A 27,923-nucleotide genomic window follows, 5' to 3' on the forward strand; every position below is an offset into this window, starting at 1 on the left:
CTTATATTACAAAAAAACACAAAAGATCATCTTTTCAGGATCAGGTATCATATAAACAACTGCTCAGAGAATTCAATGTTACACCTCTGTACGACAGGAGAGTAGTATCACATCAATTTTTTTTTTATATAAGTTAGTCAACGGGCTGGTTGACAGTCCAAGTCTCCTCCAAACATTAAACTTCAATGATAAGAAGGACATGATGTATAGATGTTTTCTGTGTACATGGGTACGTTTGTAAATACATTCATGCCTGTATGTGTGTATATTTGTTTATATATGAGTATTTACATGTGTATAGTTATAAATGCCTCAGTCTGTATATAGATATGTATCTTGTTCTACCTCAGTGAATATCATTTTTGGATTTATGTTCTCTAGAATACTTGTGCTGGTGTTCTTTATGAAACGAATATTGTAGTTTTGCTCTCCTTCTTCTTCTTTTGTTTTGTATTGTTGGAATTTTAATTTCTTAATTGTTTAATATATATATATATATATATAAGTCTATTGTAATTGGAGCGAAAGCTCTGTTATAGGTGAAATAAATAAATAAATAATGCCGTAGCCGGAACTGAATGTGTCTCAAACTGAACGGATGTCGCAGGTGTACTAAAGTCAAACCAATGAAACTAGTAGCACATGTACATGATAACAATATAACTTCAAATGTAATTTTAGCGCGAAAACTTATGTGAATAAAAAAATAATGATCATTCTTTATTGAACAGCCCACGCATTTCCACTGTTCGAGTATTACCTTTTCTGTGACGCCATCGTGGAAGTATTCCTGGCTCTGCTCTACGTAGCACGCGTCTTGGGGAAGGCAGACGCAGCACCTCGTTAGTTCACCAGCTTTCCAGATTATGTCGCTGATGGACAACCAAAGAGCCTCCAACTGCCTGTAGCGGCTAGGTCTCAGGAGCCTGGGAAGAGAAAGAACCAAGATGAAATATAATTTCCATCCATCACGTCGCGATTATACTAACAATAGAAATAAGCAAGAACAAGAAAATTATCGAGCTATAGGTTATTTTACATCACCTATTCTGACCCCTGTAACGGATTGACCAGCGTAACAAGCTACGAAACCAGAGGTCCGAGTGTCGAACCCTGTTTACGGTATGCCCAATTCTATCAAACTCATGCTTAAGGTATAGATGTAATATTAAGTTTGTCCCATCATCCTTGATTAATTGATTGAATTAGCTTATTTTACGTCGCTTTTCTTCCACTTTTGCCTAATCGCGACGATAGAAGTAAATGGTGATACAATGATGTGGATCAAGGGACAATGACAAACATATATCGACGCCAAAACACAATTTCTACAAAATATTATCCTGTCTACAGATCCATGCGCCAGAGCCTCGTTAGTTTGCAAACTGCAGCCCAAGGTGTACAAAGTGAAAGATGTCTTCACAAAGGGCCATCCTTCACATCCCTGTCCCGTTATCCAATTCATAAGTTCATCATTCATCCTCTTTGCCGTGATTAACCTAAGAGGTTGAAATGCGACTAAAATAACTGAAAAAAATGCACGTAATTTTTCTACGTCTTGTGTTAATCGTGACGACGAGGATATAATGGCATATCCATGACTGCTCAGGGTTTGAACCAGGGACCTCTGGATTTGTAGCACGTTACGCTGACCACTGTACCATGAAACCCAGCCACAATACAATACAAGGAAATACAGTCACGGACAGTTCTGAGTTGTAATGAGCCTGTTGACTGTAAACGGTTTCGTCACAAACGCCAAAGTTTCCGTGACTGTACAACACGGCACGAACAGTATAATATAAGAAAACTCAACACACTGCAATAAAACAGAACGTAATAAAATACAACTGTTCCCTGAATCCACCTGCTCCATTCCCAATTAATGGATATTCTGATTGGCTAGCGAGATGAACGCGAAATACAGTTGTGAATAATTTTACTTTAAAATCACAGATTAAAGTGATAATAGTGGCGAGCACAGGAATCTTACAGTAGGCTTCACCCAAAGTATTTGAAGTTTGCTGGAGGAAAAGTAAATTTACCACAAATAATTATTTAATCCATTGCCAAAATATCAGTTAAAAATAATATTGTTATTTTGCATTGGCCTTATTATCGATTGATGGTTTACGAAATTTGTACTTGCTAAAAAGACCATGATAGGAAATTTCAATATGTAAGTTTCTCCAGCAAATTATTTCAAAAGTCACGAAATAAACAAAAAAGGAGCAAAAATGAAGCTAACAAAATAGTATTTAAAAATGCGTAAAAATTGCTGAAAGATGACCTAAAAGCAAACAAATCCGGAAAATGCAAGAAAATGCCAAATAAGAACAATGTTTTCTGGTTCTAACTGAAGGGAAATGGACTACTATCAGGTTCAGCGTTGTCTTCAAGGCACGACCCCCACAAAAAAATGATTTTTCATCAACTTATAAGCAGGGTTGTGAAAGGTCCAAGAAACCATAGATCCTAATAGGTTCTCTTGGGTTCAGTTGCTGGACCGGAACCTTTTTTCTCGCACAATTTAAATTCGGTCCAAGTTGCATATTGTTACATTGAAAAAAATGTTCCTGGACCGAATTGAAATACTTCCGGAAAAAAGGTACCTGGACCGAATTAAAATTCATTCTGGAAAAAAGTTTCCTGGACCGAATTGAAATTCATCCTAAAAAAATGTTCCTGGACCGAATTTAAATTCTTCCGGAAAAAAGGTTCCTGGAGAGAATTTAAATTAATCCAGGAAAAAGGTTCCTGGACCGTATTAATATTGGTCTGGTAAAAAGGTTCCTGGACCGAATTGAAATACTTTACAGATAAAGATGTTCTTTACGGTCCAGAACCCATTTACGCTTACTGATTTTCTCTCCTGGACCGGAATTGAATTTATTTAAAATTCCTGGACCTTAAACAACCCTGCTTCTAAGCCTTCTATCATGGTGCTTTCTATGCCTTACCTTCCTTCCGTTGAATTTGCATCATTAATTAAAATAACACTGTTTATAATGCAATTCGGGCAAGATTCTCTCCCGCAAGTGTCATGTTACTCAGCAATATATATGGACATGGCAAAATTTCACTTAACAACTTCCAATTATTGCTGTTATGTAGGGTAAGAAGTCTGGTAATTTGATATGCATTCAGAATAATATTGTACGTACTTGTCGTACAGGACAATTAATCTTGTACCGACCTACCACGATGCGATAGTTACAATCCGTCTGCGTTAGCCGAGACCATTCACGCAAGTGCGCATGCGTAGACTGGACAAGTCCACTAGTAGAATAGGGGCGGAACGGATGAGTGATACGGGTTCCGTGAGAATCATCTGCTACTGAAACAACATTGAAGTTTCACACATAGTAACGTCACCGGCAGAATACATAAAGAGTTGTAAAAGCCGCTACAAACACAAAAAAGCGACCAATAATAAACAAAACAGAAAACAAACTACTGATCTGAAACCCACAGCGTTGTTTCGTGCATGTTTCTACCTAACTACCTTCTAACAAATAGATTCGACCTCTCGAGTTAGTCTTGTCTTCCGCGGCCGGACAGCACAATAGCCTGTTAATTTGCCAAGAGTTGATCAAGGGTGAGCTATGAGGTGGGCAATTGTTATTTGGTTTTGGAAATACTTCTACTTAGCTACTTAGTTTTCTTTAGCTTCTGGTTGAAATAACTTGAGATATTTTGACGTTACCGGTATGCTTATCAACGAAGTAGAATAAAAATTTTAGACGTAATTGATATTTTATTTACTTATTTGTTTAACATTCTGAATATTTAAATTCCTACGTATGTGGCATGTTGCCTAACATATTTACTTCAACTCACACAAATATAACCAAAGCATGAAATAAAGCATTTAAAAAAAGATAATAGAATGATATTCGGTTACATTGCCCGTTACAAGGTTACTCAAATTTTTAAATTCCATTATATGAGAGGAAAACGTGATTTTTCAAGTTTACCGCTTTACCATGGATAAACCTTAAAGATGGAGGACAAATTTTCAACACAAGTAATATTTCTATTTCATTGTGAACATTTTGATACAATAATAGATGAAAAGTTATTGCCACTTAAATGTCAGTGGGTGGACTCGACTGGTGACTATCTTGATGACGTCATAAATGGTGCACCCACCGGAACGTTTTTGTACGACAGCCATATTCCTGTATTTTACGTAAAGTAGAATAACAGAAAAGGTATTACACGTTTGGCGATTCCAGGTAAATAAAATGTAACATAAGTCTTGGACTAATGTCTTTTGAACGAAAGCACACAATATCCTGTCCAACAACAGATGGCACGCGTTTGAATTTGCATTTTATAATGGTTTGTTTTAATGTAAGTCTACACCCACGTACACAAATATAGGTACTGAAAGATCATTAAATGCGTTATTTCGTAGAAAAGGAACGAAATTTCTCTTTGAAGGGAATGTTGAACAGGTAGATTTGCCCATTGATTAAATTTCGAGGTAGAATTCGACAGACTCTCTCTTAACTTCGATGCATTCGTTAACTAGTTCATTGCGTAGTTACTTTGTGATTTTTTCTCACTATCTATATCTAACGTTGAACGTTGGTAGCTGCAGAATTAGAACGAGTAGTAAGTCTACGTATTGCACATTCCAACATGTCTTCAAGTGATGTGGAGGTAGGGCTGCACACATTCACAGTCTCGGCCATTTGTGGAAGTGATGTAAGAAAAATAACGCTACCGCAACCTTCACTCCTCCTCCTCTTGCAGTCATTATTATTATAGGTTGAGTGAACCCCAGAACCGTTCATGACTCTTCCTCGTGGCAATCAAACTCCACAGTTCTTAGGAGTAGTAGTGATGTAGTACCCCAGTCAATGTTGAGTGGACTACATGGTCTTGTTATAGCAAATATACCAACGATGATGTGATCATTTCGAAATGTATAATAAATTATTGTATTTTTCCAAAAATGTTAGTACGATTAAATTGGTGTTGTCACGCTCAGAGTTGTATTGAGTGACTTTCCTTTCTAAGTCTAAACCACAGACAATGGGGTGAGTAAGACGGTTCAATTAGCCTAGGTGAGCATGGCACTGAGTTTCTAGTGTCGTATTAAATATTATAGATACTCAAGTTTGGATTCCAATTAAAATCAAAAATGTTTTTTTTTTCGGGTATGCCTTCTATGTTTTATCGTGAGAACAAAAAAGTGCCCTTTTTTAGTTTTGTAAGCGATTAAAGGAACTAGGCAAAATTTATTCCTGCCTGTTTATCAAAAACAAGTCTTCATGATTTTATATGAGGTATGACCTCCCCATTAAATTTGTTTAATAGCCGTGGTCCTTGAAATTCTATAAATAAGAAACGGGTGGTCTGATAGTCACTACTTGCTCACGCTTGCTTCACAGTCTCCTGCAACAGAGTGTAAGGCCAGGGACGGCGCGACGGGTGGGCAAGGGTGTGCAAGCACCCACCCAAAAATTCCTCTGCCCACCCGATTACCCACACAAACAAATTCAAGGCGTAATTGTTTAGGGAAATATCAATGCTTCATTAAGAAAAAGTAATTTATTGTCTTGACTCCGTGCACATTTTTCTTACGAATATTGTTGCCTCTAGAAAGAGTCAGTCACAAATTATCCTCTAAAAAGTTTCACTCATTCACTGTTTTTGGATTTACATTAGTGACTAAGAAAATGAAAATCGTTAGAAAATATGTTCATGAATAATACCTGTCAAATTTAAAACTTGAAACATGATCTAGTTAATGCTTCTATGGCTAGAAGTAGTACAATATCTGGCTATAGCCAAAGTGCACGTTTTCCGAGGTGAAGAGTACAAAATCATACAGAATGGAACAAATATCTTCAAACAACCAAACGCGTAAATAAAAACACGTTACTCCATATGGTATTAAAAAGAACTTCGAGGCTTCTTTATCCTAGCGTTTTGGGTAGTGGGTGCTTTACTTCGATAATAATAAGAGGGTGGCAACTTCATATAAGGATTTGAACTTTTGTACTTGATACAGAGTCTGAAGAAGACCTTGCTAGAAGGTTGAAACGTTACGTTTAGTTTATGTTTTTAATAAAATTAATTACTGCCTTGGTCAGCATATTTACTTTTTCTAGTGTGGAGTGATTAGAGAGAATTCAGATGAGAAATTCGATTAGAAGAATGTATGAAAATGTTATACGCACGCGCAGGTGTGTGAGAAAGAGATAGAGAAGGGGGAACACAAGCAGAGGATAAATAAGAAAATGTACACCAGCAAAAAGAAATGGGAAAAGAAATACAAACGAAGTTAGGGGAAAAGAGAGGGTTAGAGAGAGAGAGAGAGAGAGAGAGAGAGAGAGAGAGAGAGAGAGAGAGAATGCATGTTCGTGAAAATCATCTATGCTTTGTATCTGCCCACCCTAATTTATCAATATATGGATCCTGCCCACCCGGTCAAAATTTTCTGGAGCCGCACCTGTTTGTTCTCGATTGTAATTTTGGGGGCAACAAGGACCTCTGGAGTTAACTATACATGGGCCTCCTACTGTATAGTTATGTTTGTATTAATTTTTTCTCCAAGGCACCATTGAGCCTTGTTTCCATGATAACAAAAAACTCAATATGCTGACCAAGGCAGAATTTATTTTATTTTAAAACATCAAATTAAACGTTACGTTTCAACCTTCTAGCAAGTTCTTCTTCAGGCTCTGTACCAAATACAAAAGAAATATGGTACAAAACAGGAAGATATATATACAAAAATCACTCCCCTCCAGACACAAGATTATTAGAAAGTTGTTTATCTGGAACATTCCTTTCCAGGTGTTCCAGCAGGTGGCCTTCTCCTGTCAACTGTTGTTTCACCTGACAGGCGATTTAGATAAACATTTCCTTTCATCTGGAACGTGATTGGACTCCTTATCTCACGCTCTTTTTCCTTATCCTTTCTTTATTCATTCCTCTTCCTTCTTTTCTCCTCCTTCGCTCTTGTCCTTTCCACTCTTTCTAACACATTCTTCCATTCTTTGTTTATCTTCAGTCCTCCATTCCAGTTCATTGTTTCTTCTTCCCCTTTCTTCTCTATTTCCTTGGCCTTAAAAATAGTTTGGTACAGAGTCTGAAGAAGACCTTGCAAGAAGATTGAAACGTAACGTTTAGTTTTATGTTTTAAAATAAAATAAATTCTTCCTTGGTCAGCATATTGAGTTTTTGGTCTTAAAGGTTGTTGAAATTATTACAGCAATTACAGGTAAAAAGTGGATACATTTCTCTAACACCCTCATAGAATGAATTGCGGGTAGGTGGTATTTTAGCATTGTCCTAGACATTTTAAATCAGCCTCTGTAAGTTGCTGTAAGATATAAAAAAGATAAAACGACAAACCCGTACAATAAACAAATATAGTAGATTGATCCAGCTGTGTTTTTCTTAACAGCTTACCATTGATTCTGCAGATTGTCATCTGGTCTATTAATAATTCATTACGCATGTCGATTGGGAAATACCACATCTCGTAATTTATTTCAGGAAAAATTTAAACATTATGAACGACAGTAAAAAAGTGAGAACGAAGAAGCATTTCGGTAAATGGGCGATAATAACAGTGGAGGACATTTTCAGAAAAAAGTTCGATGTTTACAAACCAATAGTTGATGCTGAAGTTCTATCAATGCACGATATTATAACCTTGAGTATTCGACATTTTTTTATGGAAATTTTCATGAGGGACTTCAAAAATTAAACTACGTAATCAAAGTTCATAAAATTTTCATGCCAATGTTTCATGTGAAGGTAGAAGGTGGATTAAATGCATATAAATCTACATGTATTTATGGTTCAAAATTGGAGGATTTGTATTGTAGAAAATCAATATTTTACCACCATTTAACAGAGCCATCTATCAATTGAGGGAAAATGGAAATACACATGTTATTGTGAAATTAAGGCAGTGCATATATTGCTATTTTCTGAAAAAAAAAATAGATGTGATGGGTAAAAATGGATTTCATTTTTGGAATCAGCATGCTGAAATTATTCAGAGACAACAGTCATCTGCGGGACATCTACCAGTGTAATTAAAATATATTTTTAGGTGAAGGGGATTTCTGACGGTGTCAAACTACACAGTCACTTTCTTAAGTTTTCTATTGTTTTATGTTTGTTTTCATAAATTAATGAATGTTTATCCTACGTTATAATAGTGTCTTGTATCTCACTGGCAGATTCTGAACTGATAACTAGACCTAACCCCATTTACAATGAATCATATTTTTCAAGTACTTGGAATGCATATTTTGTTCTTGTTACTATTACAGTCAATTGTTTCTGGAGGAAGTCAAGGGCGGACCCAGGGCTGGGTTTCTTGGGTGGGTAGGTAGAGGGGGGATGTTTTATCAATTTGATTACCACAATAATACAGATGTTTTCAAAGGTCAAAGATGAGGAGATCAACTTTATTTTCTAAATGTCTCTATTCGACCAGGAGATTTTTGATAATGAACACATACAGCAGACACCCTTTCTCAGATTGCGATCCATAAAATGCAAGAAATGTACTCACACTTCTGAGGGAGTTCCTTGGTCTTTACTTCTCTTCTCAAACAGGAGGTTCTTGATGATGTACGCCTGCAGCGCCATCACAAGTGCCTTGGTTCCGTTCTTGGCGACCTTCAGTCCGTAGGCGAATTCCTGATCGGATTCCCTGAAGCAGAAGCCGGTCCGTGTCCATTCGTTCCTCTGCGGGATGGCCGCACTGCCGAACACCACTTGGCGCAATGTCTGAAACAGGGAAATCGTAAGAAATTTACAATGAGAAAAGGTGTAGTGGAAGTGTAATTCTTTACGGGATGTCCCCAAGGGTTGTTACCCTCTTTGGATGGCAAATGCTAACTCGTCTAAAGGCATGGAGAATGCTCGAATAGGACCCACGTGAGTCATGCACCACAATAATATTATAATTATTTTAGTAGTTTTATAATCTACTAATGAACTATTACTATGCTTAAAATGAACTTCCGAACTGATTTATGGATTTTTCCTCGTCTATCTTTCAGCAATCAAAAGATTGTCATTTTTCATGGTGGGAGAACTTACCGTTTATTCGATTACCCCCCACCCCCCATTTGGCGACGCTCATACATTAATTAATTGAATGCTTCATCCAGGTTGCTTCATAAACGTTTCTGTCATTTTATATCGGTCGTTAATCAAATTTTATACTAGCTTCATTATTTTTATTAAAGAATATTTTGTAAAATGTGAAAACTAAAAATATTCTATTTACTCACTTAACATGATTTGCCTATAATTCCCGAAGAAATCCATTTTGACCCCTGCCCACATATGTCGGACTCTTTAAATATGATATAATTTTCAATACATGAAAATAGATGGCACTTTCCTTTGCTTGCTCTCCTTTACTTAATAATAATGTTCTGACATTCATTATTTCATGTTCGTAAGCCTTTTTTGCGTTCCGTTTAAAGCAAAAAGTGTTTACTATTACAGTTTGCTGCTGAACGCAGCAATTCATTGCAAATTATAATTACTTTGTGAATAACGAGCAGAATCCCTTTCAAGAATGAAATAAGAAAGCCTCTACCTACCTTCACTTAATCGTAAGTGGTAAAATCCTCACTGTTTACAATGGAAAATGAACGCTGAAAAATATCGTGGACCAGCAAGAAATTGATGGGTTTGTGTATAATATTCCAATCTACGTATGGGAGCATTCAGACCGAAGCGTCAAGCGACACGTGTTGCTTATTAGCGAACCCTCACTAATAAATGCAACATCTCGAACCGAAGATGTGGCGGAGTGGTTAGCACATCGCGCTACGACGCCAGGGGTCGCGGGTTCGAATCCTGGCCTGGGCATGGATGTTTGTGAGTGTCCATTCATCACTTTCATCATATCATCACTCATCCTCATCTTCGCAAATTAGCCAAAAGTGGCACAAAAGGCGAAGTAAAATAAAGCAAATCAATCAATCAATAGAACCAAAGATACACGGCAAGCTGCGCGTGTCGCTTGTTCTTTCCTTCGCTCAGACTGGGCCGTTTTCTCAATACCGTGTATCGTGTTGTCTCGGTCTGTTGTTCGTGCATGCGCGGTGAATGCTTGATTGTAGGTTTAAGGGACCCGCGTCGCTTGTCGCTTCGGTCTGATATTTCTCTAATAATTTGATGGTGGTGACGATTTTGATTGGACAGATGTGATATGCGTTCAAAGGATCAATAAACAAAATCCGTAATATTTAAATTCTATACAATAAGAATACGCCGAAGGCAATATACGTATTCAGATACCAGCATAGGAACTTCACCTGGTAAGGTTGAATTCCAAGATGTGAGAAGGTATTTCATAGTCTCAAACAATATGTTATAATGAGAAAAGGATCAAGAAGAATCGTACAATATGAGTATGCCAGCCAGTTCAGTTGAACCAATCCAAAATTCTAAACTTTAACAAATGTTACTATCTTTCTGTCTTAACTTTGAGATATGGTAAATTTCAGATCATTTACAAAGCATGACATGTATCCCCGGCATTAACATTGCCTATTTTAGAAATATAATGTAGAGCAACTGAGACATTTTAACATCCAAGAACTATAAATGAGACGTGAGCTGTACGGGTTTACGAAAATAAATCATACATGTAAAGTTACAAGTAAAGTAATGATTTATGCATAGCATAGAGACATATTTTAGATGTAGATGTAGGGGGCAACACATTCTCAATTCTAGCCATAGTGAAAGTGACGTGATTATATTCATTGGAGGCTGAGTGATACCCAGAATCACTCTGTGCATGAATATTGTAGGAAAACTCCACAGCTAAATGAATCCAACCTGAATCTTCTGCACAAGTGCCAGATGCTATGCTCTAAGGAGTGGACCACCGCAATTGCATCACACAAGTACAAAATCAGATAAACGGAATAAATGATTTTAATAATAAATCCACTTTATAAAAACACCATGTGTTTTACTTTCTATCAGAGTAGATCAGCACAAAAATAGTTTGCGCACAGACAATATATTCTGTTGAATCAAACCGGAAATAGTCGGAAGTACAGATATTAGCGATTTGGAGGGTATTGAGTCACGCAGACTTCGCCTTCGGAGCCCTAGCTCACCATATCAAGCTTTTTCTGTGTCCAATGAATAATTGGATTGATTCGATTGATTTGTTGTTTTAAGTCCACTTTATGCAAAGTAAGGCTAATCGGGAATGGACCTACAGTTTAAAGTGGGATCCGAACCACTATGTGCCTCCACCGGGAATCGAACCCGGGACCCCTTGATTACAAGGCGACGACGCTACCACGCGCCATCGGGGAGGCCTGTCCAATGAATAAGGATACTATTAGCTAATAATGTGTCCATCTGGTACTTTTCATCAAAAGGAAGAAGCAGCAGGGCCAAATGTTGCTGAAAAATAGAAAAACGTTTCTATTGGAACCGGCTATTTCCGGTTTGCGTCAACAGAAGATATTATTCGAGCGCCAAAATATGTTTGTGGTGATCTACCCTCATGTCAAGGAAAAAGTAACACCCCTTTCGTTTCGAAATTTTATATTTTGCTCATACCGCTATTCCCTAATATATATGTACAGCGCTCTTTCTGGAAAGAAAGTTTATGGTACACTTCAAGTTGGTTTGTTCTCTTGCTCAACATAAGAACTTCCCATAACATTGTGGTATGTTCGTCGATAATCACCTATAAAAAGATACCAATGCGGGCTAGTGTTGCGTACCACCAGAGAAGAAACACTGTAGCTATACAGAGTGTCCCAAAATAATGTTCATTCTCTTTGAACGTCAACATCAGGAACACTAATATCACCAAGCACGAACTTTTTTTGGTGTTACATTCCTTAAAGTTATAGATGTTCAAAATGGCAGTAATAGAGGACTAAACGTGGTAAACGTTGTAAGTGTCAAAAGAGAAAGTGTTGGGAAATCGCTTCGTTCCGCACATCAGCCCGTAAGAACGTTCACACTAGTGACCTCTTTACACGCCCTTTGAACTGCTTAGAGGGCTACCAGCCACTTTTCACGTTTACCACATTATAAAGCATGGCATATTTCACAGTTTAACGTGGAAAACGGTGTTTGAATTATTTTGGCACTTACAGCGTTTAACAATTTTAGTCTTCAATACGTTATGTGTAATCTGAACAGATCGATAAACAGCAGAGATACGGCTTCTGCGGGAAGGGAAGCGTAGGTTGTCTCAATTGCATGTCCCACGTCACTCAGTGTATCTGGCTTCGTGGCGTACACAGCATTCTTCTCAGTTCCCCACAGGTAATAATTTAACTGTGTTTAAATGACGAGGTGCAAAGCACAGGGGAGCACTTTACTTTTTTTAAATCAGGAGATCTGGATGATATTCGACTCTTATTACGTTTCTCAAAAGAAAAAATTCTCAACTCTGCCATTTTGTGTACACTAATGACTACCGCTTGGCAGGCTGTGGCGGGACTGAAAACAAAAGAAGGCCTATATGTTCTCACACATGCTCAAAATAGACACTACATCTTCAAATGCAAAAAGTTCAGTCAAGTCATCTTTAGTAGTTTCTCTGTTATTAAAGTCCAAAGAGTGTAAACATTATTTTGGGACACTCTGATATATATGTACAGCGAGTCACATAATTATTCGGACACACAGTAAATTTCTAACGTTTATGAGCGGGAAGGGAGTGAAATCTGTGTACAGCGTTGAAGTTGATTTTCGTTTAAAAAATGTCATGTTTAGCACAAAATTGGACGATAAAAAGTTAAAAAACGAACATCAGCAACAAGGATGAATCCCTACCGTTGCAAAAATAGTGCCACAAAATTATTCGGACACATAGTAAATGTTAACGTAAGTTTGCGATACAGTGACAATTTCGATTTACGGATTGATTGATGTATGTATCCTCTGTTCATATATATTAACTCTGGTTTCCTGTAGGTTTCTATAGCAATTACGATTAACCAAGTTGTGATATAAGAACATTTTCTATGTAGAAATGGAGCGAAGAGGAAAGGAAAGTTCATTTAAACAACGTCAGTTAGTGATATGGCACCACGCTAAGGGTAAAACTTACCGTGCAATAGCCTCAATGTTGAAAATGAAAAAAAGTACAGTTGCAGATATTATTAAGCGATTTAAAGATGAAGACAGGATCGAGTCCCACGGTCATACAGGGAGACCAAGATTTTTTTCCCCCCAGAGAAGATACAGTAATCGTGAGGAAAATTTTAAAAAAAAACCAAAGATGAGTGCTCCTATGGTGTGTGCTGAGGTAGCTGAGGAGTGTGGAAAGCATAGTCATCCTGAAACTATACGAAGAGTGCTCAGAAGGGCAAACTATCATGGCCGTGTAGCCAGGAGAAAGCCATTTGTAAGTAAGCCAAACAGGACAAAAAGACTGGTGTTCGCAAAGGAACACTTAGGAAAGGATCAGACATGGTGGAATCGGGTAATTTTCACTGACGAGAGTAAATTCAATATTTGTGAGTCAGATGGGAGGGTAACAGTGTGGCGTAAACCAAATGAGGAGCTCCGAAGGAAAAATTTACAAGCAACAGTGAAGCACGGGGGTGCTCACGTAATGGTTTGGGGCTGCATGTCGGCCCAAGGCGTTGGTAAATTGGCTTTCATCGAACAGACAATGGACAGGTACCGTTACCTTGACATTCTGAAGTCAAATCTAAAGACTAGTGCTGAAATGATGGGCATTCTTTGTAACTTTATGTTCTATCAAGATAATGACCCGAAGCACACTTCCCGCGTAGTACAAGAATGGTTATTGTACAACTGCCCAAAAGTGCTCCATCCTCCACCGCAGTCTCGACTTCAACGTCATTGAGCACCTCTGGTGTAAGTTGGAAAAAGAAGTGAGGAAAACACCTATAACCTCGAAGGCAGACCTCAAGGAGAGACTTCAACATGAATGGGCCAACATATCGCCAGTGTACACCAGAAAATTGGTAGAAAGTATGCCAAATCGTTTATCCGAGGTGTTAAAAATGAAAGGGATACCTATCAGATACTGACATTTCTGCTCGTTGCTTTTCAAGCGTGTTTTCCTGTTTCTCCTTCCATGTGTCCGAATAATTGTGTTTAACCCACAAAAAATGTTTGTTTTCTTTAATGAAAATATTTTACTAATATATTATATTAAACATAATTGAAGATAATTAACAGTGTGCTCAAATTGTGTTTTGTTTGTTAAATAAATATTAAACATTTATCATCCTATTATATCACGACTACGTCAGTAAATATTCAGAAATCTTATCTGTCCGAATAATTATGTGACTCACCGTATGTATGTGTGTGTGTGTGCATGTGTGAACGAAAAGAAAGAAGAAGCAAAAAATATATATTCTTGGGATGAGAAAGGAGTTGAACATCTAGAGAAAGTAAACAGTCAGAATATTTGGGAATTTTATTCTGAAGCTAATCAGATGACCTGCACTCCCTGCTACGAGTAGCAATGCAAAGCTAGCACGTAAAAGAGCGCAGTAGTTTTTCTGCACATGCCCCCGAGCAGGAAATACCGCCATGTAGGCGGAGCGTTCTCTGCAACGTCATGACTTAGACTCATCTCCAATATACACACAAGATACGAGCAAAAATGTTCCTAAACTAAGCCAGGTCTACTTATTTTGTTCTTTGCGTAAGGGGGGGTTGGCAAAGATACAAATAATGTACATCAATCGAACATAACTTACTATCGCTTGCTCTTCTGTGATTGGAGTTCCCCCAACTACAGGATTCTTCTGTGCTACATGGAGGTGGCTTCTTGGATATAGGACCCTCTCTGTGAAAAGAAGAAAAATGTATTTTTAGTAGTATTAGTTACGTGCTCAGGAACTTCAAGATGGAGGATTTATGTAAGTTCTGGAATGAGACTTGTTACTTCGAACAAATTAACGACACTTATAACATTACTATCGATAAAATTTCACAAAGTAAGCATTTTTATACATATATCCGGACTTTTCCGGATCTAGAAAATCGGGAAGTAATTTCTGAGCTGGGATTGTATTTTTTTCGAACATCCAGTAGCAACCATACACAATCTTTGATTTAAGAATATTTCTCCAAGGAACCACGTTATCTCAGACTACCCTCAGATTTTCAGTTTCTCCATCTAATTTGAAGTTACGTGATGCCCAAAATACATATGACATTTCTGATTTCTTTCAAATTCCTTCCGGAGGCCAGACACAACTCTAAAATCTATAGGACACGTCCGGAAATAAGAATGCTTCTTATAACGTCTTTTCATTTTCTTATTTAACGTCGTTTTTCTTTCACCTTTTGCTAATCGCGACGACGAGGATGGGTAATATGATGAAATTGATGAAGGGGCACTCACAAAGAACACCCTAGGCCTCTCCGATGGCGCAGTGGTAGCGTCGTTGCCTTGTAATCTAGGGGTCCCGGGTTCGTTACCCGGTGGAGGCACATAGTGGTTCGGATCCCACTATAAACTGTAGGTCCAGTCTCGATTAGCCTTACTGTGGTCAAAGTGGACTTAAAACACCAAATCAAACAAAGAACACCCATACCCACGACGGGATTCGAACCCAGGACATCAGACATCGTAGCGCACTGTACTAACCACTCCCGTCACGGGCGGAATTCTTATAACCCTATTCGTTCCACAAGCATTTTTCCTATCTCTAACTACACACGAAACGTAAAGAACAATCACGTAAGTAAACAGGTGCCAGTTCACACTCTAACCGTAAAAAAAACATATGCATATGAAAATGCAATATAATATTTAATTTTAGGTAGTTGTGATTTATTATTGTTTATTAAATAAATATATTAGTGATAAAATGACTGAAGTAGAGGAGCGTATCCAATGAAACACTCATGCCTTATGGATATTTGTATTTCTTGCCGAACAAGGTTCCGAATTCGAATTTCGACCAAAATGGGTTAATTGTGTATATTCATTTATGTTTTTAATGTAATCATAAATCGTCGTCGTGAATAAGTAGTATGATTTGACCTATTACTGGGTCGATAAAGTATGAACCCCCCTCAGGCAGATTTGACTACACTTAAAACTAGCTCAACATGCCCATATGAGTTTTTTGCTCAAGTGTGGCACCCTGTCTAATCCAAGATTTTTGTAAAAATGCCCTCGGGAATTTCCCGTGAAAGTATGACCCCCCTCAGATTGATTTGCCTACACTTATAAAAGGCACTTCTGTGAGATTGTTGTCCATAAATTTGTTAAAAATATGTCCCTCTTGATATTTTTTTTGGCTACACTTAAAACTAGGCCAAACGTATTAACACACACACACACACACATACGTGTAAACGTGGTCTTATAAGGCCCGAGTGAGTGTACATATGTTGTTGGAACCACTATAATTTGATAAATTAGCATAATCAAATTCATTTTAAAATGTCGAGACCATGCATGTGATTACAAATACCACCGTGGTTTTTGAAAATTATCATTTATGCAGTTTTCCTGACGAAAAAATGGTTACTATTCTTGTTGGAACCTGGTACCAATATCACCTGTCTAATTTACGTGTTGTAATTTTAATACAATTGCATCCGTTGTGGGTACCATTTAATATTGCAAAACCCGTCCAACCAATCACAATTCTTGTAGGTCACATGATTTCTTCCTGTGTGTAAGCAGCTACGTGCCATACCGAATTGGGCAATAGTTGTGAAACGCGCTTTACGGCGTCAATTGAGAGCGCGTAGCTTGCATGTATCTGTCTCGTCGGCGCAGAGCATTCGGAAGGGGAGGGGGAAAAAAAGGAAGAGTTCCTCTCGCGGCGGAGTAAGGAAGGGATTAACTGCGGCGCAGTCAGTGGCGTACTTAAGGAGTTTTTGCCCCACTGTGGAATTGAGAAAGTAATTACATTTACCCTAATCGCTGAATCTAATTTTTACTTTGCATACTTTTTTGTGTTGTTTGAAGATTTCAGAAATCAAAGCAGGCTTGTGCGGCCTATCATGGCAACTGTGTGAAACGAAGCTCTTTATTGGAACGCTACCAAGCGAAACGCAATATGTAACAAGCGACAAGAGATACGTACCGCTTGGAATTGAACCCTCAGTAATCAATTCGACCTTTCGCATTGATGCGACAGGGCAAGCTGCACATGTCGCTTGCGGATCGATGCATTAGGTTTTTCGAGCATGAGCGGTGAATTTCTTGCTTTAGATTGAAGTCGCCAGTGTTCGTGGGTGTCCGGAAGGGGGGCAAGGGGGGCCGTGCCCCCCCTGGAAAAGTCAAACAAATAATATATTTCACACATATAATTTCATTTCAGCCACAATAATAAGTGTTTTTTAATGCACGAACATGATAAATTCAAATGGAAACAATGTTTTTTGAGGGAACATTGGGGAAAATGTGGCTTATTTGCCCCCCCTGGAAAAATACCATCCTTGCCCCTCCCTGGAAAAAAAAACCTGCTGACGTCCATGCCAGTGTTGCCTGTCGGTTGTCGCCTGCCACTTGTCGCTTCGATCTGAAGTCTCCTTGAAGGGGTCAGGGGAAGAATTCTGACGCAGGCGACAAGCGACAGTGTGCTTCCACATCGATAAGAGACACGGGTCCCTTTTGGCTTGTAGACTAAAACATTCACCGCCCGTGCACGACAACAAGTGGAGGCGTCACGATGCACAACATTGATAAAAAAGCGACATGCAATATTTGCAGCTTACCGTGCTGTATCAGTTCGAAACGTTGCATTGATTACCGAGGCTTGTCGCTTGTCGCGTTACGCTTCGGTATGGAATCTGCTTAAACGGCAGGAGACTGGCGACATGGAGATTTTATACCAAAGCAACAAGCGAGATTAGAAAATTCAATATAAGGCAAAACATTCACCGCGCATACGAGAACAAAAGTACGAAGCGACATGATGCACAGTATTAACAAAACTGGCAAATCAAAGCGACACGCAAGCTACAAGCGACACCTGCATCTTGTCGTGTCGCTTCTGTTCGAAAGGTTCAATTCATTACTGCTGGTTCACTTCCAAGGGACAGGTGTTGGTTGTCGCTTTCGTGTGAAATCTCCCTTACAAAGCAAAAAAGCTGCAAACGACAGACGACAAGTGACAGGCGACAAGCGACACGGAGAATTCACACAGAAGCTACAAGCGGCAAGCGATACTAGCACAGTTAGTTTAAATTCAAACATTCACCGCGCATGAGCTAACAAGAGCACGGTATTGAGAAAATTGCCTAATCAGAGTGACACATGCAACTTGTCCTGTCGCTTTCTGAATGCTGGTTTGCAAGTTAAGCGTGTCACGTGCCGCTCGCCTCTGAAAGCTACACCAAGCCATTGTTTTATTCAATTCTCCTCAGGGAAGGAAGAGAATGCTTATACAAATACAGTCTCCGCAGATCATTTGCGAAGCCACTCATTATATTTGAAACTCTATTTTCTGTGCACACTCAGCGTGCACTATAATCTACCGAAGCGTCCCTAACAATTTATTTGCTGGAACTAGGATCTCACTTTCTTCATCGTTGTGAAGGGTCACTCGCAATAGAATTGTTACGATTTTGTCTCTCTGCCTGAGAACAGAATTTGGAGACTATAGTCGACAAAAAATTACTTCTGTTGGAGTTATTAAGTTTGTGGAGGAGAGTGGTGCTTCAGATGGCTGTTCCATGTAGACTGTACATTTGAACAAAACGAGCAAAGGAAAAAGTCACTTATTTCATTTCTTTGTAAAATGAATTAAGTGTTAATTTACCAGAAGTCCAGTACAGTAAAACTATCCAAGTATATAATGGTGTGAGTCTTAATCGACATTTTAATTAAACCTTTCTTCACAAACTGATTCAAAATTGAATAGGGCAGTGATTCCCAAAGTGTGCTCCGCGGCGCCCAGGGGTGCGATATTTTCACTGAAATGTCACTTACTTGTTAGTCTACAGATGGTTTTAGATATGATTGTTCCAAACATTAGCTTATTTAGTCCTTTTTACATAAACAATGTTTCTGAATTTGAAATATGTGCTTATTTTTTAACTTAAGGCAAGCAACCTAACAACACTAACTTAGCGTTGCAAGTTTTAGATAGGCCTATGCCTACATTCTGACTTGGGCGCCGCGGAAAAATTTTAAAATTACAAAGTTTGGGATCCTCTGAGATAGGGCATAATTGTAATACTCGTAATGAATGATTGACGTATAAACTTGATGTGAAGCGTACAGAAATATTTGTTTCGCGAATGGAGCGAACAATAAAACGTTTTATAAATCTCATTCCTTGAAACCACCCAATCACAGTAACTGTTGATCACCTGACCTCTACTTCCACGTCACCCATGAAGTTTGCTGGTGTATCTTTGCGTCCTAGCACAAGCATTTCGTTTTCGCGCCTTTTTTACCGGACGCCCGGTCCTTTCTTACTTCGGTAGTTCTTCTCGCAGTCAAGTAGGAGGGGTACGAGTTCCACCTAAGGCCTCCCCGATGGCCATGTCGACCTCCGTGGCGGACTGGTTAGCACGGCGCGCTACGACGCCAGGGGTTCCGGGTTCGAGTCCCGGGTAAGGCACGGGTATTTGTGTTTGTCCAAATGAGAAAAACATAAAATTGAGAATAACCGAGAAATGAAAATCTTGAGAATATACTGAAAAACGGGGGATACTTCTGGTTAGGGGTATTCCTTAAAAAATGACGTAAAGGTTGCTTCGTCGTCTTGTAATCAGGGGGTCCCGGGTTCGATACTCGGTGGAGGAATTTCGTGGTTTGGATTACACTTTAAACTGTAGGTCCAGTCCCGATTATCCTTACTGTGAATAAAGCGGACTTAAAGCAACAACTCAAACAAACTAGTTCCACTTGCACCAAAAGCAAGCATACAGTCAAGAAGTTTAAATATCGTATGTCTTCATGTCGTTACCCAGTCTCAAACGCAGGATAAAAAAAACACGATTAAGAAAAAGAAATGAACCAATGTTCTCGAGGCCGAGTTGGGAGAAGTATATTATGGTAAATAATCATATTGTAGTCACGCACACTTCTGTGTTGTAGCAACACTATTGACTTTCAATGGAATCATTACTACCCAGAAGTGTCCGTGACTGTACAACCCTAAACTGATGTTGCGTCACATTTTGTTGGTATGTCGACTAAGAAACTCTCATAACATGTCGCAATAAAACAAGTGGCTTCACCAAACTGAGGTGGAGGCGAACAAACCATTATTCTGCACTGTTATCTCAAGAGTCCGATATTAGCAAGAGAGGGAGACATTTCTTAGTCACAAGAAACGTTTTCAATTCACTACTTATAAAAAGTATATGGTGTCGTCTTGGCAGAACGAACTGACCTGACTACAAAAGCACAAGAAGCTAACTGTCTCGATTATTGCGATCATACGGTCTAGTTTTATTATTGTGTGTAGTTTTACCAACTAACCTTGAAAGAAACAGTTTGGTTCGACGTATACACGGAACATTTCCAACCAATGGCAGCACAAAACATGTCGCTACTAATACACAGCGACGAAGTGCAATAAGCCTACGATCACAAAATGAACAATCTCTATTTTATGGTGGTATTTTAAGACTTTAGATTTCAATGTCGTTGGAAAGGTGTAGAGTGCTTAACACAAAAAATACTAATAAATAATATGAATGTGAAGCATGCAAGGGTAAAGTAAAGTGCATTACAGCGTTGCATGGATGTAGTTGTAAGAAGCCACATATTATATCTCACTTAATGTCCCACTATTTTGGAACATTTCTTGATTTAAGGCAGTTATTTGGAAAATATTGTCCGTCGACGAAGCTGCTATGCCTGCAGTCATCTGTAGAAGACACAGAAAATCTCAGTCCGGATACGAGTGCATCAGCTCAATCTATGGCGTAAACTCGTTCCGACTTTTGTAATTGTTAATCGGCCCAGATTTGAAAGCACCACTGATGCAAGGCCTGTTGTTGAGTGAGCGTGTCATCTGTTTCTTTTCCTACCTACTAATTTATGATGGCGGGCCATCAGCAAAAAGTGCATAATTTTAAAGAGTGGGAAGTTGCATGAACGTTTACTATACAGGGTGTCGCAAAACTCTTTCAACAACGCTTGGGAGCTGGTAGATATCATAAAAACAAGTAACTTTTCCCTATAAAGTTTACCTCGAAAGCGCTTATCCTGTACGTATGCAACCCAACACAGCAAACGCTTGCTCTGACATAACTAGCAGGGGCGTGGCAGGGTTGCCACTAGCGTTCCTCGTTAAGAGATTGATTGATTGATTGATTTAGTTTATTTTACTTCGCGTTTTGTGCCTCTTGGCTAATTTGCGAAGATTGGGATGAGTGATGAAATGATGAATTTGATGAATGGACATTCACAAACAACCAAGCCCGACCGGGATTCGAACCCGGGACCCTTGGCATCGCAGCGCGATGTGCTAACCACTCGGCCACAGGGTCGGGCCCTCGTTAAGAGAGACGACTTAAAAACAACAACTTGGGAGTCTTGCTTGAGCAAAATCCAAAACATTAATGATACTTGCGATGTTGTAAGAAGGATTCACAGTATTTATAAACTGACCAAAACAAATAATGGCCAGACTGAAATTCAAGATTACTCATTCTAAAATATCTCCATAATTGATTGATTGATTTGGTTGATTTTAATTCCCTTTTCTGCCACCTTTGGCTAATCGCGAAGATGAGGATGATATGAAATAACAAATGACACCAATGTCTAGACCAGGATTTAAACCCGAGACACCTGGCGCCGTAGCTAGCTGTGCTAACCACATCACCACGGAGTGTTACGTACATCATGCAATATCAACAATTGCAAGGGACACGTGTTATAGGGGTTAGAGCTGGCGCTCTCCCATTGTGGAAAGACCACAAGGTGAATGCAACGCGGTCCTGAAAACTCGCCCTTCTGGCGTATGACGTCATCTGAGATACACAGGTGGGAAAGAAGTAAAGTTTGTTTAACAAAACAACAGTATTTCATGAACTTTAGAATATTTTGAGGGAATATTTAAGAAAGTATACATCTTCTGAAGTAAAAAATACACAAACTAAAATATTTTTTGTATAGTATGATTTCTATCAGTTAGTCGTTAAACTTCCACCTTGCAGTGAAAAGTATTCTTTAATAATTAGGCTATCTGATTTCCATCAACCTAGCGTGCAGCATTCTTCTGTGCTTTTTATTGGGTCATATGTACAGGTAGATATCTCGGTGGTCGAGCGTGTTGAGTGGTATACTGGTAACCTACGTAGCGAATAAAGCAGTGAGAACTCGGTTGGAAACCCAAGTGAGTGCTAAATGCAATGGCCAATGTGCTGACGTGTCCATAATTTAAATAAATCAATCAAGTATGTTCAAGTTCTGGCCTGGGTATGAGTGTACCTTTGTAACTGTAACTCATAATTCACCTTTGTCGTCACCAATAGTGGCTGAAAACATATGTAAATTAAAGAACACAAACACGCTGTTGCAATTCTGACCACCTCTCTTACATTGAAGCAATTTTTTAATCTTTTCTCCAGGCCAGTGCTTCTCAACACCGCTGTTATGTACTACCTGGTTAGTAGAGGTAGAATGAGAATGAAATACCGGCAGTTTCATTTTTAGTGTTTAGAAGAAAGTTACAAAATTCAGAACTAAATTATAATATTTAGAACTAATTTGTAATATTTGAAACTATATCAACTCTTTTGGTTTATGAATAATTTGTGTCTTATAAATATATGAATATTAATTTATGAATAATGAATAAAATACGCAAATAAAAAGGTTGATTTAGTTCTAAATATTATAATTTAGTTCTAAATATTGTAACTTAGTTCTAAACACTAAGAAAAAATCTGTCGGTACCTCACTCTACGTCTTCTCTGGTTTTCTGGGGTAACACATACAAACACATACATAAGGAGAGAGGAAAACCCGTTTGTGCCTTATTTACTAAAGTTGCCTCTACGTTCAATAGGCTCTAGGTTTAGCCCCCCACCTCAAATGAAACCACAGGCATGCTGCTGTACCACTTTTTTCAAATTCGTAAGGCAAAAGTATTAGGAATTATCACTGCTTTCTGTAGCTTCAAATTATTTGGGGGGTGGAATCAAATTACTAAATTGGAATGCACTAGAGGGGTTGAAAGTGAAAAATAATTTTGCATGTGAAACAGTGTGAGTTGCGCAAGAAATTGCAAGATATATAGCCTAGTCATTAATAATGTAAAACATTTTAAACGCTGATTTATAAAATTAGCAGGTAGATCTGCACATAAACATTTTTAATATATCAAATAAGCAATATTTGATCAAAATAAGAGTTATGAGACTGGAAACGGAATGAAGAGACAATTATTGAATTCAATATTTTGGAAAATTTTACCTTCTGTCTTTTAAACGTTCTACGAAATTTTCTTTCGTAGTAGCAATTTTCTTCTGAGTACAGGTTATCATGAGCAAGATATTTTGAATGAACTAACAATAACATCCAAAAAGTTTAAAATATAAAATACTTTCTCCTCAGTCGATGTGATTATTGAGACAACTATTATTTTCCGAGGTAAAATTAGTTTAAGTTTTCCATGAACTTTAAATTTTCAATCGAATTTTTCCAGTCTCTGAAATCTCTAACACCATATTTGAGGCTGGTTTAGGACTCCTATTTACATACTCCCACACAGAGTGAGAGAGGGAGCTGATATGCACTGCATGGTGCCTTCAGGTTGGCAGTTACGGCGAGATTTTCAACATATCAAGCAACAACTGTCACCATTGAATCTAGACTTGCAACTAATTATTTTGCTCACACTTTTTCATTTGTTCCCTTGTTTAATGGAATCAATAAATACTGTTCAATATTTACTTATGAATAGCAAGCGAAAGTTCATGTCATCTTACACAATGTTATGATTCTTAATTTAGAGCCAGTATATTTTCCTAAGTTTCTATATTCTTTCCGTAAAGTGAAACGGAAGTTTTCAGTACAGAAAGAAATATATTGTGCGTCGTTGCCTTGTAAAGTAGGGGTCCCAGGTTCGACGGGTTCGATACCAGGTGGAGGCACATAGTTGTTGGGATACCACTTTGAACTGTAGGTCGAGTCTCGATTGGCTTTACTGTGCATAAAACAGACTTTAAAACACCAAATCAATCAATATACTGTAAAATCAATAAATGTAAATCATATTCTTAGTTCTTAAATTCTTATTTATATTTTATTGCTCGAACAAATTAACATTGCTCAAACAATTACATTACATTTACATGTAAATGTAACGTAATCGTCTATTTCGGGTGTTATTGTCGATTTGTAGTACCTGAAAAGTTTCAAAAGATGAACAGAATAGTGTGTTAACTAACTGCTACGATCCTAGCTGTAGTTCAATACCAATTCAGGATAACAAAACTGTTGGAAAACAAACTTTGTATCGAAACTTTCCAGGATTTATCCATGCTGTAAAGCCGCGTTTACACCGGGGTTGCTCACACATGTTACCAGCAAATATCGTTAATATTTCGAAGAACGCTTGTGAATTTCTTATCAACATCTCATGTTTTCAACAGATTTCCCGTGTTGGAAACAGAAATGTTGTTATCCACTAGAAGTCGCTACAGATCAAAGGGCACTTCCCCTACAATTAGCTCCTGTCCGCAGTGAAGGTCTCACCCAGAATCTTCGGTCTTATCTGTTTCGACAAAATGACACATGCTGCCACAGAGAGTACAACGTCCTCCACGGTCGGCATCTGGCAGCCAAAATGTTAACAAAAGTTATTAACAAAAGTAAAGTGAAAGTAGTGTTATGGCTACCAACATTTTGACAACATCTGTTGTTAACCGTGTTGGTAACAAAGAGTTCATAACGTTTGCAGGGAACATTCGGTGTAAATGCGGCCTTATCCATCCCGTCCCCCTTACTCCGTAACGGTTGCCATGTGTCAGGCACTCTTTATTCCTCGAACCCCTACGCATGCAGGATCTTCTGTGGCTAGAATTTATACACGCACGTTGCATAACTGCACTATCGTGGTTTTTGAGAAAGGATTGTTGTAGAAAGGACGTTAAAATTCCCGTGATGAGAGTATTGATCGAGGCAGAAACTGTAGTTGAACCTGATACGCTTTGTTATGGTTAGGCCTAGTGGCCGTAGCGGTTAAAAAGTTGGGTGATTTGTTAATTACAAAGAAAAAATGTTTTTCCTACTTTTGTAAAGCGCCGAGATCACGCTTTTTTACTAGAAAATGTCTGTGTTCCTTGTAACTATTCTTTTCTATTCAAACTTACGTAGTTGTGGAGCAAAAAACTGTGCATGATGACTAATTGCGACTTAAATATAAGGAGAAATGCAGAGCTCATCCTCATATTCGCGATTAGTCAAAAGTGACAGAAAAGAAAAGTGAACTACACCAAAAAATCAATAATGTCCAATTACCATCCTTTTCTTCGTTATTTAGTTAACGATACGATACGCAGTCTCAAGGTCATGTTTAATGATGCCGGGGAAAATATATTTAGCTTCTGAAATGTCACTTAAACACGTGGGTGATAGAATTCAAAACTATACGCTCCCCTATCCCTTCCCCTCACACACATATGCAAGCGCAGACTAATTTATTTGGGAGTGTTAAGGAGTGTTTCAGTAGCCTATCTGGACAATGTTACCTTAATTGTCATACGTTCATTTCCCCCTTTCACAGAAACCATTTTACCTTATGGTTTATGGGTATGCATTATCACCTTAGCACAGGTTATTATTGCTATTATTGTGACGGTATTTATACTATTTATATGTGCCGCCACTGAAAATCGAGTCCGAGACATCTTGATTACGGTGACTGGTATATCAGTTTTGCAACCCCCCCCCCCCACCACCCCTCGCTGAGGAACTCATTAATGAGGCTATATATAAAACCAGTAGCGTAATTTCTCGTGCAGTTTGTAGTACGCTAAATATTTACACATAAAGAAATCTAATTAGAATTCAGTAACACAATTGTTATGCAAGAAAAGCTGCATGCTATGTCGAATAAATTGAATAAGAAGAATATACAGTCGAAATTATCTTGTACTTCGCCAAAATGTGTGTCTTGGAGTCTGACCCTGAACTGTATTTATCAGACTAACGAGTGTCTGGTGCCTGGGTTGTGTCGTCCATATAGGTTTGTGATTGTCACTTCATCAATCTGATCGTATTACCATTCACCCTCATCTTCGCAATTATCGGCAATGAATATTTGAAAAAGCGCTGATCCAGAAACTGTCTGTTTTCATTTCTTCAGCTTTGGTTTCAAGTTTGGTCCTGAAAATTGGTTAACTCGGATTTGCGACCAGCCAAAGGGATGGCCTTTTTCCTCTGGCCCATTTCTTTCAAGAACTTTAATAAATAGTCGGGCTGTTTGCTTTGCTTTATATCCAGTGTAAGCTTTATATCCAGTGTAAACTTACTTTTCTCGGGGGCCACATATCTTCGCTTACCTAGGAACCTTTGAATCCTTTATTAAATCTGTTTACAATTTTAAATCTCCTCTCCTTGCCTTCTTTCGTTTATATTTGAATTAAACGTTTAAAATAGTTTGAGACCCTCAACATTGACCCATGTACGCAATTGGATCTCCGACGCTGTTTTTTCTTGCTTGTGGGCTAGGGGACGTCAAGGAAGGGGAGGGAGTGGGTGACGCCGTTTTTGGCTGATTCCAGGGTTGTCGCTTGAAAGTACGGAAAGGGGGGAGACTATGCCATTCCTGTTTTCTCTGTGTTGGTACTATTTGAGGGCAATTGACCTGAAAGGGAATGATTGTCTACAGTCGGATTAAACATTATGGAAACTCGAGTTTGAGCTCCAATCAAAACATTAACCAGTAGAGCTACGTATTTAAATTTCGTCACGATTGGACCACAAGTTTTTTTAATTACAGAATCTCAAAGAGAGTGTAGTTTGGAAAACACCAAAAAAGCGGAATTTTATTTGGTTCTCACGAGGATAAGAAATTGAAGGCATAATTGAAAAAAATAGTTATTATAGCTTAATTCACAATTCAATAACTTAACTGGCTAATTTTTAATTCGAGAGCAAACTCGAGTAGCCATAATTTTGAATTGGACGGTAGTTCGGCGGAATCTTTCTTTATTGTTTCATTTATGACGCAGTGTTTGTGCAAGAGATCGTGATGATTAGATATAATGAGATATCGCTGTTCGGGAACAGCACATGTTAATGGCTTGTAAAGCAATCGCCTGTTCTCTGTTCCCTTAGCACATTTTAAGTCTTAGCGCCTTTCAACTCATTCAGCAAAGTGTCATGATGTTTTAACTTGATATATAAATAGCAGATATTAACATACTAATTAGTTTAATAATTTAAATGAATAATAGAAAAGGGGAACACTTTACCTTTTTTTTTTAATAGAAATATGGGTACACATAACACGTACGCAAAATTAAAAAGTATTTAACAAATTGTGTTTCAAATCGGAGAAACTTGAATTCAATTTATCATCATAATTATTTTCTTTCTTTCACTTTCCGATCTCGGAATGTAGTCTTGAGGCTTAGGCCCCCTTCTTTCGCAGTGCGGTGTGTGCGAAGTCACCTATACCACTAACACTGCGTATATTTTTCGGGCGAAGAGAGACAGCATAGAATTGTTGCAGTAATCAGGTCATCTTATCATATTATGCCCTATAACTCCACAGTCCACACTCCCGTGATATTCAGTCATGGCGCAATGCACAGGGAACAGCTGTACTTTACTGCATAGACAGGTCCCTAGCTTCCCCCTTCCCTGCATTGAGGGAGCTGCTGCTATGCCACTGGTCACCTCTGAAACCTACATTGTTCTTTTTTATGTCTTATATTTTGTTCAGTTAGAAGCCCACGAAATGATTCCCTGTTCAAAAGGGACGTGGGGGGGGGGGGGGAGTTAT

The 27,923-nt window shown here is 38.4% G+C and overlaps 1 protein-coding gene across 2 annotated transcripts in view; it reads right to left on the minus strand.

Annotated features, from left to right (window-relative positions):
• The window catches only part of LOC145994335 (inactive ubiquitin carboxyl-terminal hydrolase MINDY-4B-like), a 439,761-nt gene that overhangs the window by 108,495 nt on the left and 303,343 nt on the right, over nucleotides 1-27,923 (minus strand). For both annotated transcript variants that reach the window (XM_083130448.1, XM_083130449.1), the window contains 3 exons: nucleotides 14,730-14,818; nucleotides 8,552-8,769; nucleotides 761-926 (listed from right to left, as the gene is read on the minus strand). In XM_083130448.1, the coding sequence (XP_082986574.1) occupies nucleotides 761-926; nucleotides 8,552-8,769; nucleotides 14,730-14,818 (473 nt within the window). The remainder of the gene's footprint in view (nucleotides 1-760; nucleotides 927-8,551; nucleotides 8,770-14,729; nucleotides 14,819-27,923) is intronic.

Source organism: Lepisma saccharinum, chromosome 10 (genome assembly GCF_977018435.1).
Source record: "Lepisma saccharinum chromosome 10, izLepSacc3.1, whole genome shotgun sequence".
Classification (NCBI taxonomy): Eukaryota; Metazoa; Arthropoda; class Insecta; order Zygentoma; family Lepismatidae; genus Lepisma; species Lepisma saccharinum.